Source organism: Danaus plexippus, chromosome 14 (assembly GCF_018135715.1).
Source record: "Danaus plexippus chromosome 14, MEX_DaPlex, whole genome shotgun sequence".
Classification (NCBI taxonomy): domain Eukaryota; kingdom Metazoa; phylum Arthropoda; class Insecta; order Lepidoptera; family Nymphalidae; genus Danaus; species Danaus plexippus.
The window spans coordinates 956,143-971,856 of NC_083546.1; the positions used below are offsets into that span (position 1 = coordinate 956,143).

The 15,714-nt window shown below is 32.7% G+C and overlaps 2 protein-coding genes across 4 annotated transcripts; one reads left to right on the plus strand and one right to left on the minus strand.

The window, feature by feature from the left end:
• The first annotated feature begins 1,103 nt into the window (after positions 1 to 1,103).
• On the plus strand, positions 1,104 to 2,452 carry LOC116769381 (protein FMC1 homolog). Of its 2 annotated transcripts, XM_061522626.1 has the most exons (3): positions 1,187 to 1,263; positions 1,352 to 1,415; positions 2,048 to 2,452. In XM_061522626.1, exon 3 carries the CDS (start codon positions 2,056 to 2,058, stop codon positions 2,377 to 2,379), a length of 324 nt encoding a protein of 107 aa, XP_061378610.1. In that variant the 5' UTR covers positions 1,187 to 1,263; positions 1,352 to 1,415; positions 2,048 to 2,055; the 3' UTR covers positions 2,380 to 2,452. The 2 variants fall into 2 exon arrangements, with proteins under 2 accessions (XP_032516338.2, XP_061378610.1); XM_032660447.2 differs by having other exon boundaries at positions 1,104 to 1,263; positions 1,352 to 2,187.
• On the minus strand, positions 2,443 to 15,043 carry LOC116769819 (short/branched chain specific acyl-CoA dehydrogenase, mitochondrial). 2 transcript variants are annotated; one of them, XM_061522624.1, is made up of 9 exons: positions 14,942 to 15,043; positions 14,745 to 14,865; positions 12,405 to 12,505; positions 11,934 to 12,140; positions 10,837 to 11,007; positions 8,015 to 8,178; positions 7,484 to 7,628; positions 4,753 to 4,888; positions 2,443 to 2,750 (listed from the first exon to the last, which is right to left on the minus strand). In XM_061522624.1, exons 1-9 carry the CDS (start codon positions 14,981 to 14,983, stop codon positions 2,572 to 2,574), a joined length of 1,266 nt encoding a protein of 421 aa, XP_061378608.1. In that variant the 5' UTR covers positions 14,984 to 15,043; the 3' UTR covers positions 2,443 to 2,571. The 2 variants fall into 2 exon arrangements, with proteins under 2 accessions (XP_061378608.1, XP_061378609.1); XM_061522625.1 differs by having other exon boundaries at positions 14,954 to 15,007.
• Between the last annotated feature and the right edge of the window lie 671 nt (positions 15,044 to 15,714).

The following is a 15,714-nucleotide window of genomic DNA, read 5'->3' on the forward strand; positions in this document are numbered from 1 at the left end:
TCTAAATGTTGATAAAGATAGCCGTGATAAATCTTGTTCATCCAGTGTTTTTTTCTGTACCTAGAAAGTAGAACTAGCAGACAAACATATTCTAATTACATATATATTACAAAAGTAATAATAATAAATCCTTGGGCTCTTAATATTAATTTCAAATTAATGAGATTTTAATATTCTAACGAAAAAAATATAAAAACTACATCTGACATTCCCTTGGACATTGAAATAACAGATAATATTATTCGAATCAATTTAATAGAAAATGAATTCGTTTCTTAATATGTCTGATCAATCATTTATTTAGAGTTACATTGTTACGAACGGTACATATTTAAACCCATTCACCTTTATCTAAGTGCATTTTTTATTAAACTTAATAAGACAACAATATACAAATACATAACTTTACCAAATGTCAACGTTTTACCATCTCTTACTAAATAACAATAATAATAATTTGTTTATTTCAGACAATTTACAGTCCATTTGTTAGTTACAAAAAAAAAGTACCCTTACAACTATGTTGGTATAATAAATGATGATAATAAGACAAAAAAAATTAACATAAGAAAGGAAAAAAAAAGATTATTTGCTTAGCCTAACCTGCCTCACCAACACGGTGACAAAGTGCTAAAGCGCAGGCTCGGCCAGCTTGGCACTGAACATTTTCAGAATCCTGTTGGTACTTGATCGCATTCTGTTAAGTAGAGTTGCGGTTCTATTTCTTATTATAGACAAGAAGTCACCTGTACCCGCCTCAGCGAACATGGTGGACGCGCTACGGAAGCGTCCAAGTGCCAACAAAACTCTGAATCCATTATTATATTGCACTCTCAGTGCGTCTAGCCGACGATATTTACCTTTTAGCGTACATAAAGCTTACACCTTAGTGTTAGGAGTACTTATTTGGCTGTCAGGTCATTTGAATAGTTTTGAGTTTATCTATTTTATAGGATGAAATAGATATATTATATATAAATCAACTTCGTAATGTTTTAATAAATAGAATTTTATTAAACTGAAAATCGATATAATATGATAAAAAATAATATCAGGTCGGTTTAATTTAAATATTTTTTGATTTTGTTCTTACTATATAAGTTATTCTGTTACTCTGTAAATCCTTAAAATGTCAAAGCTAGAATTTGACAGCGATGGTTTTCAAATTGTAAAATCGAAAAATTCAGTGAAATCAAAAGTAATCGTGCCAACAAAAGATTTTAAGAAACAAGATATAAAAATAGATATTGAAAAATCTAGAAGGTAGGTCTTACAAAGGTTACTTTTAATATATATACGTAGAAACTAACCTAACTTTGTGTTGTTGTTAATAAATCATTTTTGTTTCCAGACGTATTGAAATTGCAATTGAAGAGCTAAAGGAATCTCAATATTTAAAGGACGTCGTACAGAAAGTAAGTGAAATTGCTGGTGATAAAAATATAGTAGAAATCGTCTGTTTTGGTCTCGGACATATTAGCGAATGTAATATTTCCCGATACCAACTCGCTCTATTATTATGTTTGAAGCAAAAATTCAACCCACATGACGTATTTGTTCATGATCCAATATTTTATACAAACGAATGTACACTTCTAAATAAGTTAAGCTTATCTGTAATTGTTGAAAATACCGAAGGAAATTATATAATAAGTAAGAAAGGTGTTACCTTAGCTTACTTCCCACACTGTCCCAAACAACTTACTAATAACTTTCTGTGGAGTAATTGGGGGCTGAATTTGGATCATTGCATCCTTATTTGCAATAGCTTCTCATCACTCATTGACAATCAACCTAGTAGAGTGTTAAAACAAATAGTGCCTTGTATAACCAAAATACATCCGTTATCATTGGAAGTTACTTTAGAAAATAGTTTTGTGTACAAAGATATCTTTAATGACACATCCATACACTACTTCCCTAAAGAGAAACTGGAGTCAGTTCCATCTAACTTCTGGATTGCAAACGATAAACCAGATTATAAAAACATTGAAGAGTTCATAACATCTGAAATGATTGACAAATTAACCTTATAAATTTGTTGAAGGTCTCATAATGGCAACAATCACTACAAAACCAGCCCTAGTTACATTAAGGCAGCTTCTGTCAGAATTAAGACATCAAAGTTCAAATAAAAAGTTGTCCGAGAACCAAATGGTGAGATATATATTGGACCAATATCGTAAATACCAGACAACTGATCAACAACTGTGTAAAGCAGCTGACGAGATGCACTTCAAGGCGAAGACCTATTACAACTATTTACATTATTCAAGAAAATACAAGGAAATTAATGCCGAATTCAAGGGAAAGGGGGAAAGGACGGTTGAGGATACCGCCAGGATGGTTGGATTTAAACTACCCCATGACCCCAAATGATTTATGAAACAGATTAGGATAGTTATAGTGAAAAGCTGTTATTGTTGAAAATAAAATAATATGTAGGTATATATATATTGTTTTATTTACAAATTTGAAGTAAATAAATTCAATTTGTCATACTTCAATGGCATCTGTTATACCAGTTATTTGAATATTATGCTTCAAGTTCAACTTAATACATTCTTTACATTATTGTGTGTACTGTCTTTCAATGAGCTTGGCTATAGTCTGTAGCTGCATATTACTGGTGCCTTCATAGATTGTTCCAATTTTTGCATCCCTGAAGAACTTCTCCTGAGGAAAGTCACGAGTGAAGCCGACACCTCCCATGAAGTCTATGCATTTCGATGTCAGGGTTTGAGCGATTTCTGTAAAAAAAAAAAGCATTTATTTAATTGATCTTTGGTTATATAGAATATAAAGATTACTGCAATGCAGTGGCGTGCACACCATAGGTGCAAAAAAGCACTGCATACCCTACGCATATAACAACTTAACCTATATTGTTTAATTCTTACTTGCATACTTTTAATCATACATTACGAAATACAAATGTTTATAGACATTTAAAATGATATTTGATTCACTATTTGTTAAAAGTGCCGTCTATCAATGAAAAACGAAATATTTTCGATCGGCCGCTGCTAACTGCTAGCGCCGCTATGCAGCTAGAGCGGCGGTAGGCACAACTACTGGGTGCTTATTTTCCATACAAAAATTCTCAAGGACGATCTACAAATCTCGTCTTCTATGAGAATAATGTGTGTGCAAAAACCTATGCATGTGTTGTATTCGAGAAGCACTGCATCCTTTTTATAGTTTAAAATGTCGTTGAAAGTCCGTTAATTGTCTGAAATGAAAGGCGAGTCTGATTGGTCGGTAAACTGTTCATATATTTTTTCGCCATTTTGTTATAATTGAATATTGTCATTTGTCTTTCTAAGCGCAAGTGAATAAGTTTTAAGTAGCTAATTAGTAAATAGTGAATTAATTTATAAACGAATTATGGAAAATAATAACTGGTGATGTGTTTAACGAAATTAATTACGAGGAAATTTTCAATTGCCGTTTGAGTTTTGAATTTGTCGTTGTTTCTTGTAATTTCATGATACAATTAAAATAATTACAAAGGGAAGGTGTGTGTCCAGTTGAGAGTGAACTAAAAATAAGGTAATGTTAATCGTTTTAATAAAAAGTATAATGATAGTTTTAATTAGCTAGCAGGTTGTGTACACACAGATAAGTTATTGTGTTTTCCTTGTTTGTTGTTTTCAAATAATAATAATAATAAGAATGTTTGGATCTCCACTGAATATTCCGATTTAAATAACCTTTATAAAGCGGTGATGAAGTAATCGTAATCGTTTTAAGTTACTTGCGTGGCTCAGAGGTAGTTGAGAGATTCATAAAATATATAGATGCTCGTTATGATCGGGCTGCTGTCACTTTATGCGCGAATTTTAACAATGTTTATATGAAACTAATATTTTCGGATCACTTCGCGTATTTTATTATTTTTAAAAACTACATACTCCCGAGGTTTCGTTACTTTGTAGCAACCGTGATCACGGCAGACATCTCGTCTGCCCGTTAAAATAATAAATTACGCGTAGTGATCCCAAAATATTAGTTTCATTTAAATCATAATTGCGAAAGATCTCATTATTATCAATGGTTTAGAGGAGGAAATTATGATGAATATTGTTTGTTTTTTTTTCAAACATTCTGTTTACCCTACCCCAAATCTCCGTGCACGCTACTGCTGCAATGTTTTATGATAAATAAATCATGTTTACAAAAAAGTGGCCTTTTCATAAGGTGAAGTTAAGAAAATATATGAAAGATTTTATTTTATTTATATATGGAGGATGTGGTTAAATATATTATTTTATTTCATTTATATATGCGGGCTGAGGTGCAATAAATATATTATACATATGTTTGATGTATAAGAGCCTTTAGAGGTGCACAATAAACTTGTCTAGATAAAATAACTAGACTTAAAAGAGAACTAATTTATAACAAGTTTGGTATGTTCCACAAAGATACATTAAACATACCGATATGGAATCTATTTTATATTTCAATAAATATCACATTTCTGGAACTATTTTTTAAGCGTTTGCGATTTGCCGTTTCGAAGTGGTCGTACAAGTTACAACCCAAAATATTTCTTGTGTATTTCTGGAAATAGGTTTTTTTTGACATAATCCCGGACTAACAGATATGCGGATAAAATAATTTTGTGAACATGAAATTTTTCTCTTACGAGACATATTTCCAATCACAGTTTGTATATGTTTTATTAAACAATTGAAAACTGTAATATGAACTTACGACAGTATTGTATATTATTCTAGTAATTATCACCTGAAGCAAAGTATTTTGCCATAGCGGCTTCTTTGACGAAGTCCATTCCGTTTTCCTTGAGCCTGGCAGCGTTGTATGTGAGGAGACGAGCCGCCTCCAGCTGAGTCTGAAGGTGTGCGATCTGGTAGCTGATACCCTGGTGAATAGTTTTGATGACTTTAATATATATACTAAAGGTTACATATATACTGGGTTATGAGATCTAAGACATTCGCGAGATTAATTCGTTTAAATGAAACTAATATTTTTCGGATATACTACGCGTTCTTTATTTTTGGTTAAAACTACATATTCACATCTCGTCTGCCCGTGATCCCGGTTGCTGAAAAGTAACCGAAACGTCGGGAGTTTGTAGTTTTAACCAGAAATAAAGCACGCGTAGTATATCCGAAAAATATTGGTTTCATTTAAATATATAGTGAGATGACAAATATCTTCCTTCCGCTTTTTTTTATAAAAAGTGTTACAGTGACCGGACTTAGTCCAGACATGCAGCGTTTTGTTTGATAATCTGTTTCCATCTAGACGGCAACTTCATAATCCCTTAAAAGCCCCCTTCCTTGTTTGCGTAGACCTATGATATCCACTTTTCACAAGCCTCTTTTTCGTTCAGCTTTACACCGCCAAGGGTATCCGCAATGGACAAGAAGTGGTAATTGCAAGGGTAATCACTTGTCGCTACCTCTGGACTATATGGTCCATGATTTGATCGGTTTTCGTAGTCACAGGATTTCCGCCGGCTGGCTTAACCACTGTGTCGTTTTCACAGGCTCTGAATCTTCGAAACCATTCCTCCGATAGAATGAAGTGATAGAGTACAGTCCCCTAAAACACCATTGATCTCACGGGACGTTTCTCTAGCGGATTTGCCTTTAACGAAGGAAAAATAGCGCGATTTTCGGCGTTAGTGAACTCCATTTTCTAGTCTATAACTGTCACAATATCCTAACTAATCAGTGATCACGCATAGCGTTTTGTAGGTTATGTCGAGTCCTTTCAAATGATGAATAGTATTGTCAGATACGAGCTTTGTAAAGCTTTGTACATAGCCGCGAAATTCAAAAGACAAAAAGGCGGAAGGTAGATATTAGACAACCTATGACAATATGCACATACAAAGCGTTATATAGGGTTTTCCATTAAGGGCGCTTGATCTTTGAAATGCAAAAAAAATACATGTAGGAAAGATATTTGCGAAATTTTTTTTTTATTTAGAAGGTCTATCGACCCCATTATGTATGGAATATGACATCATTCAAATGACCGCCACGGCTTCGGTTGGTGGCGCGCACACGAAAGGTCCAATTTTCGATGACTCTGGCGCACAAATCGGGCTGTATTTGATCGATGGCGTGGCGTATGTTGACTTTGAGGGCATCGGTGGTTTGCGGCTTGTTGGCATAGACCTGCGACTTAAGAAAACCCCACAAGAAAAAGTCCAGCGGGGTCAAATCGCACGATCTCGGTGGCCAGTTCACGTCGCCTCCGCGCGAGATGACCATGTCCAGAAATTGCTCGTGCAGAACTTCCATCGTAGCGTGTGCTGTGTGGCACGTAGCGCCGTCCTGTTGAAACCACATGTTGTCCAGATCCATATTCTCGATTTCAGGCCAAAAGAAGTTGGTTATCATCGACCGGTATCGCTCACCATTGACGGTGACGGCCACACCATTATCGTTTTCGAAAAAATACGGACCAATCACGCCTCCGGCCCAAAATCCGCACCAAACAGTCACTTTCTGCGGGTGCATTGCCACTTGGTGAACCTCGTGTGGATTGGTCTCGTCCCAAATACGGCAATTTTGCTTGTTGACATAGCCATTCATCCAAAAATGCGCCTCGTCGCTGAAGATGATTTTTTTGCCAAAATCGGCTTCAACTTCCAACTGCTCTAATGCCCAGTCAGCGAACACACGGCGCTGTCTATGGTCATTAACCTTGAGCTCTTGGGTCAGCTGGATCTTGTACGGGTGCAGGCTCAAGTCACAACGCAAAATTCGCCAAGTTGTCGTCTGCGAAAGGCCGAGTTCCTGTGCGCGACGCGGAATTGACTGCCGCGGGTTTTCGAGGACACTGTCGCGCACAGCGGCGATATTCTCGGCAGATCTCGCGTTACGTTGACGCACGGGAACCGGCTGATTGTTAACTGACCCGGTTGACTCGAATTTGTCCACCAATCGACGGATAGTCGACTCGGCAGGACGATCATCGCGACCGTAAAACGGGCGAAGTGCGCGGAACGTTGCTCGAACTGAAGACCCATTTTCATAAAACAATTTTATGATTTGCACGTGCTGCTCGACACTGTAACCTGCCATGGTGGTTTGGGAGGACGGAATGAATATAACACACTGCATTTGACAGCTGTCACTCAAACAACATGGCCGCAATCAGCTGTCAAAGTTCAAGCGTCCCTATTGGAAAACCCCATACAATAAATAAAATATTTTTTTTTAATTGTGGTTTTTGTTGGAGCAAATACCAAGCACAGGCACATGATATTCAGCCGTCTCTATGTATTTCATGTAACTATAACCCGCGTCTTCTCACGCTTTTTTGCTTTTATTATTTCAGGTTTAAAGGTACCTAATGTATCTAAAATTTTATGATGAATTTAAAATTGTAAATTATATCTTATTTTCAGCTTGTTAAAGTATATATTTCTATGTGGCGTATGTAACTTTACTTAATTACATATACATATGTATACAAATAGCTTTATTCTTTATACCTGGAAGTCGTATATCTTCTTCCCGAACTGTTTCCTCTCGAGTGTGTAAGGTATGGTCGCGTCCATGCAGCCCTGGCTGAGGCCGATCATTTGTGATGCGATTCCGATGCGGCCCTCGTTTAAGAAGCCCGCCGCGTATTTATACCTAGGAGTATTAATAATTATAAAGTATTCACTTATTATTTTACACTTCAAATGAAACAAATATATTGAGTAAGACTACATATATAACTTCACAATTTGTGACACGAATGCTTACGACGCTAACGATTGGAGACGTTTAAACTGTCATTGTTATGTTTGGCATAACTTATAGTAAGGATGTTTATAGATATTGTAAAAAAAAAATGTAAAAGAAAATAATGATAACCTTAACGTTATTAGTGTATCATCTACTACGAGTATTGTCGTCAAATAACCACATATTTGTCTGTTTTAATTTTCATACTGACACGTGTGTAGGAATTATCAATGGAATAAATTATAAATAGTGTGTAGATTACACGCGTGTATACTCAAAGTGAACCTTACCCGTGTCCGTACTCTCCCAAGATATTTTCCTCTGGTACCCTGACATTATCGAAGTGGACCATACAGGTGCCGGACGCCCTGATACCGAGCTTGTTCTCCGGCTTCGCTACACTTAAACCAGGGGCCTCGCGCTCTACTATGAAACAGGTTATGCCTTTGTAACCCTAGAATTTTTTGATAATACATTTGCGTTATAATACAATAACAATTATGCAAAGTTTTATAACGTCAGTCTTAATTAAAGTTAAATATAATTATTTTGACAATCTTAGCAATACGTAAACGGACTGGATATAAAAGAATATATATTATTTTGCACATTTGTAATTTACCACAGATATCTTCCATTTTTAATCTGTTTCACTATAACCGCAACTTAAATTGTAAATTTGATACACAAAAACTATTGTAGCTATAATATTGTTATGCCCCGGTTATAGATTACAAATATTATGCTAGGTTTTATTTGCGTTAACTGTGAGTTATATTGAATGGAAATATTATCGATATCTGGAATATAGTGATGTACACGAGTCGACGTGTGTAGTGTAAAAAAGAACTCGATTCAAATCGATCAAATACGAATGAATGACAGATCCTGATTTGACGTCAGTTCTTCAGAAGCTCATAAACAATATTTTCCTATGACACTAATATCAAAGTTGTTGGTAAATAAACATTGTCTTTCAACAACATATGTCATCTATTGACAAATATATTTATTTGTACTGAATCATATTTGTATACAAACAATATCACGGATGTTACGTACGCGCTACATATTATAAAATAAATTGACATCGCCGGGGTAACATCATTGTATAGATAAAATATTATATAACGAGTGACGCCGCTGACTCCGCGGAACCAACACCAAGCCGTGTGAACCAGAAGATTCCTGATGCCACACAAGCTATGGAATGGCATTGCTATCCTAACATCGGGGCAATCGTGTAGTCTTAGGTATAGGTTATAAGTTTTAATATGTAATTTTTATTATAATATACATATAAGTATGTTTCGTAGTTTTCCTGGAACCTCCGGTTGCCACCTTATATAATTGGCGCAGTCGGTAGGATTTCCGACGTTAGTTAGATTTAGGATTTTCTAAAATCGAAGACCGTCTGACTGACGAAGCTTTCAAGCCTTATCGGAAGTTCAGAACATTATGGAGTAAGGATGGCTGCTGGAGCTCGTCACACATCGACCTAGGAAGACTACGACTAAAATTAAGTAAGTACACCAGAATCGCTCTTGTGTTACTTCTTTCCCTAGTTATAAGATCCTCGATTCCTTTGAAATTGCATCGAGCAAATTTAAGGTTTAAAGTAGTAATAAGTAAATGAGATATACTATATTTGCAAAAATTTAAAAGATAAATGATTTTTTCCTTTTGATTTTATCCTTTTTTCTTAATTAAACTTTTTTATTCTCATTAAATGAATAGATTATTAAGCATGGTAATATTTAATTAAAACTTTTTACCCTATACCTACTTGTGTCATATTACCTATTCCTCTAAATTATCCTATTAATTAATTCTCCTAAGTAACCACAATAGCATTCGGTGTAATAGTGGCAGAAAGCCCGAAGTTTTAAAAATAAAATATTCTGTAACCAATCTGATAAAGTAAACACTTGAAAAAACAAAAAGAAGCTAAGAATCTGGATCCATGGAACCAGGCGGCAACATTTTACTGAGTGGAAAATGGTTGCCGATTTGCGGGTGGAGGTGTTACGTACGCGCTACATATTATAAAATAAATTGACATCGCCGGGGTAACATCATTGTATAGATAAAATATTATATAACGAGTGACGCCGCTGACTCCGCGGAACCAACACCAAGCCGTGTGAACCAGAAGATTCCTGATGCCACACAAGCTATGGAATGGCATTGCTATCCTAACATCGGGGCAATCGTGTAGTCTTAGGTATAGGTTATAAGTTTTAATATGTAATTTTTATTATAATATACATATAAGTATGTTTCGTAGTTTTCCTGGAACCTCCGGTTGCCACCTTATATAATTCGGAGAATAATATGAAACCAGAACGATTATTATTGTACTTAATATTATCGGATAGGTTTTTATATTAAAGAGAATTTCTTATATTATTTTTCTCGTCAATTGATATAAATACACCTTACAGTTATTTATTTACATTTTCTAGATTTATATGTTCTGTCTACAACCAGCTTTATGTTTTAAACTATAAAGCAATAAATAAATTCTTATCTTTTCAAACAAATATTCTTTAACGTATTACGTAAGGAAAATATATCCAAGCATTATCTCAATATAAACATACCGTCTTCAGTAAGGAAGAAAAGAGTTTAATACCATTTCAAATATATAATACGAAAAATGTATAGTAATGCAATTGTCTAGCTGCGAGCATAATACAAAAACAAAAATTCAAGTCATTTCTTACAAAAGTTCGGTCATACGAAATATCGCCTGGAAGTAAAATATAAAATTAAATTATAAACACATCGTTATTTATTAAATACCGTATAAAATACGAAAAAAAATAAACATGCGAAAACGAATAATATAGATAATGTTGCGTCACTTGATAATGACGTTTGTGGGTCATATTACGATAATGGATGACAGCTCACGTAATAATTTCAATAATAACAATAATTTATTTAATATCGACGAGAAGATAATACAACTGATAGAAAATTTTAAAATACATATACGGACTGAGAATTATTTCATTTGCCAACCGAACCTTACGAGATTTTTTTAAATTTGTAGCAAAATTGAAAGTTCCTTTTAGTTATCAATAGACGATATTATAAAATTACTTACTTTTGAGGGATCAGCGTTCGCCATGACCAGAAATACTCCGGCGACATCGGAATTTGATATCCACATTTTGGATCCATTAATGACGTAATCCTTGCCGTCCTTCTTCGCAACGGTTTTAAGGGAGAAGGCATCAGAACCCGATGTAGGTTCCGTCAGACAAAAACTGCCAGCCTGTAAATAAAAAAAAAAATTAAACTCTATTGTCCAATCACGTCATTTCTGAATGAAACTCAAAAAAAATTATAGTGATAACTTATTGTAACTCGAAGTGAAATATTAAAATAGATATTGTAAATTAATTATTTTTTGTAACGATCAATAAAACATTTTATATTATTTTAGTTAATTTTTTATAAATATGTATTGCTTCACATTCCTTATTATCCTTTAATTAATCATTAAAATAACCACAAATAATTGTAATTTAAAAATTTTGGCAACCTGTTCAAATAAAATTTGATTGTAATAATGACATGTCATTATATAGACATACATTTTACGATAATGAATTCAGATATTTTTAAACAATATTTAATAAATTATAATAAACAATGTCATATACGTAAAAAAAAATATATTTTTTTTAAATAGTTTCTGGTATAATGAAATCAAGTTGAAGGGAAAACATTTTTTTCTTGTAAGCTTAAAAAATTTTCGTATGCTTTAATAAGTGTTTTTTTTTATCTTAATGTAATGATTCGATAATGGAAATGATAATTCGGTATCAGGAATGAAATAGACTAGAATAAGCATAAATTTATAAAATATTTTTAAAACTCAGCACAATATTTGTTTAAATCCTTGACACTAAGCATTATCTTTTGCCATGAATTTAGCGGGATTGACTTCGCCGGTGTTACAAGTGACAAAAAACGTATACGTAATAAAAAAATCACTTTAATAGAAGATGCCTTTTTTTATTCTCTATTAATTTTCTATACACTTAAATCGATAGTACCTCAGTACGCCGCAAACTTGCATCGTCACATTAAACAGCGCGAAACCCGATTCTCATTCAACAACGTAACATTAATATACTTGCTTTACTTTATAATTTATTATATCGTTAATATACTTTTAAACTAGTCATAACTCACGTATTTGGTGCAGAGGTTAGTCAAATATTTCTTCTTCTGTTCTTCGGTGCCCAATTTCATGAATAGCGAATTTACGAGTGTGTTGTGAATGTCGACGTACGCTGCCACAGCTGGGTCCACCCTCGACAGTTCCTCAACAACCAACATCATGGTCAGGAACCCGCAACCCGACCCGCTGTACTCCACTGGCGTCTCAATGCCCATTAACTGGTGATTTAAACACGGTGTTTTATCACTGATACCTTAACAAATGTAGGTACTATGTTGGGTGTAGTTAAAAGGTCGTTCTAATATATAATTCTTAGTTATTTGTTAATTGTTTTTAGATGGCATTAAGGCCCTATTCTAAATAACAAACTACTAACTAACTTAACTTTTTCAAATAGGATTATTGACTGTATCAGTTAATTTATAGAGGATACAGAGGTATATAAGTCTAAACAGAGAATCATTTTTCCATTTTTCACTTACCCCATTATCGAAGAGCATTTGTCTGACGGTTTCGTCAATTTTGTGTTCGTCTTCCATCTTTTTAACTAATGGCGCTATTTGTTCCGTAGCTAGTTTCCTTACTGGAATAAAATTACAATTTAAATATAAAAAATCAACTATCTTTGTATAAATAGAATACGAAAAGAATAATCTATTCTTCATTTATACAATAACAGAAAAGAAAATTATTTATTATACTAGTCTCGTCAAAATAATCTTTTGTATTAAAAAAATATATTTATAAAACAATTGTTACTAGCAACACTAAATTATTAAGAATGCATATTATAAATAAAGTTAAAGGGTTTCGCAAACTTAAAATTTTTAAAAAATATAATGAAATAAACGTAATTATAATTGATTTTCAAATATTTTTAAAACAAGAGATAAAATAAATAATTCTGTTATGACAACACAGAAATAATTGCCGGAAAAAGTTGTTTAGAAAATTACGTAAAGACATTAAAATGATTCAAAAGCATCAGTTGTCAATAAAATTTAAATATTTTAGTAATAAATTAATTTCCAAATGTTCATACTACTATATTGTTTGTTATTTGGAAGACGTTCCAACGTAATTCTGATAAGTACCGTCTGTCACTTTAAAATGTATTTGAGGCGTAATCTTATCATTGCTTTGCATATCGTCTCAAAATGGAATTATTTCTATTTTCCGTTACCAACCGCCTTGAAACAATAAATTATAAACATATTTCAAATTTCAGTTAATACGTTTCAAAAGGAGTTTACACAGGCATAAGGGTAAAACTTCAATTCAGTAAAAAAAAAATAGTTTACTATTGTCTACTTTTTATCTGACTAAAAGTCTATCCAAAATTTTATGTAATATCTGTAATTATGTTTGTAAAAATTATAACAATGTTATTTGTTTATTAATTTCATTAAATTTACACTATCTTCAGTATTCGTTTTCAAAGGTCAGTTAAAAAGGACTGCTTATGTTGGCAGCGCTGATAGTGTATGACTGAAGCACTGATAAGTGAACTGTATAAAATATATTCTTCTCTAATTTTTATATCCGAAACTATCCTGTCCCAACATCAAACGATTCTGTAATACATTAATCATTATGGGATATAGCTCACGTATGTGAAACGATGCAAGTCTTGTGCTAAGAACTGTAACATTTATGAGCTATAACATACATGATATAATATATTATGTTCTTTACTAATCTTCATTAGCCGTAAAATTTTAATTTACTTTTCTCTTGAAATTCAGGAAATTTTTTAGTTTCCAATACAATTTTCCTGTGTATATTAAATTTCAAACCGGCAAACCGTTGACCACAACCTAGTTCTAAATTACAGCCTACAGTGCATACAAATGAAAAAGATTAAATTTCTTAGAAAAAAAAAATAGAGGCATTTAACATCATAGTAATATAATCTTAAATAAACAAAATGAAGTTATCTACATTAATTCTTACACAAGGCTTGTTTTATGTTTAGTGATAGCAGTACACAAAAAAATTGTGTTTAAGATTACGTCACTGTCAATAATCAGTACTTCATTTGACTGCTAAATGTCAATAAATAAGCGACATTTTCAAATTCAATTTATATAGTTAAAGTGACACTTGTTTGTGCCAATATTATTGAACGTAATGAAACAAAAAAATAATAGTTTTAATTGCTTTGTAAATGTCTATATGCCACATCGTAATGCCACGTGTTATTTGGTGTAAAATTAAGGTTATTGTTTGTATAATGTTTTATTTTCAATTATGACAATAATCTTTAATTCCTACGTCGATTATAAGTAACTGGTGAGAATTGAGAAAATTTTTACGTGTTTTTTTTTTTTTTTTTAAAGTAGACTTTTGACATGTTATAATATTTTTTTTGGAAAAATGTTAAAATGTATTGTATTTATTATTTACTATTTGTTTAAGGTGGTATGTCAGCACTAATTACTTTAAGTTATTGACTTTAATTTATCTTGTTAGATATTCAACAATTTTATCGTTTTAGCAAAGAACAGTCGTACACAAGTATTAACAACAAAAACAGGTTTACAATCCAAACCATTTTCTGTACTATTATGTAATAACGGTCTTGTAAACAAAATCGTATCTCGAAATACAAAAATATATGTATATTTTGTATTACTTACTGTTAATTATTATAGACAGTAGATAGTTTCTCTGTAAATAAGACTCTTTAGAGATTATTATAGTATCTAATAAAGATCTAATGACAAAATTACAAAAGCGGTTAATGATCAAGCCTAACGTTTTAAAATTATTATCATTCGTTAGTGCTTTTCTTGATAATAACAAAATTTTAAATCAATTACTTGTGTCCTTCATGGCCAATTCATCCTCTGTCAATACCGAAAGTGGTCTCGGAGCTTCGGAGCTGAAATTCTTTTGCGTCTGTGAAACAGCGGCTGCCGGCGTTCGCCATTGCTTTAAAATCTGCAACCGCAATCCCATTAACATAACAATATAACACGAGAAACTTTTATATATAAAATAATGTTATATTACCCACCTTACTGCCAACCTTACTGCCAACTCGGTTTAATGAGAACATTGTTGGATGCGCGTGCGATTCGTACGCTGTCGGAATATAAACTGGAATGTATGTAGACCGTTTAGTTATCTCACTCGCACAGATAACATGTTCTGCCGAATTACTTGTATTGAAATAATAATTGATACGGACTCCGCATAATAACAACTAAGTATACAAGATGTATTGTAACGAATGATGATAAAAAGGTATCGTAAAATACAAATAAGACAATCAAATTTGATGTCCATGAATGAAAAGTTCATTTATTATTAATTTTTTAATTTTAAAAGTAAAATTCAATATATTTTTATGGAAACCGCCAGCCGCCGTTATTAATAATACAAATATTCATAATCGTTTGAGTAATTTTTTTTAAATTAAATTGTTATGGTTCGATTATGTTCAAGGAAATGTATTTGTTTCCTTGTGTATTTTTTTATTATGTAAGGCAGGCTAAATGTAAAGTTACTTTTACCAGAAAGCTTACCACAAGGCACTAGCTAGCATCGACAACATCAAACTAAATATAAATAGTTATGAGTTTCAGAAACTGAAAACCGACCGTGTTAACTTTGAGACTCTTAGTAAGGTTATAATTATAATGTCGTTATGTAATCTCTCATAATTCAGTAGCATAAAAAAGGAAAAATAAGATTTGTAATAAGATTGAATTTCTTTATTCATCAACTTTCGTTCTTTGAGATAATCAATGTATTAATTTCATGACCATAAACTTATGATGCAATTTT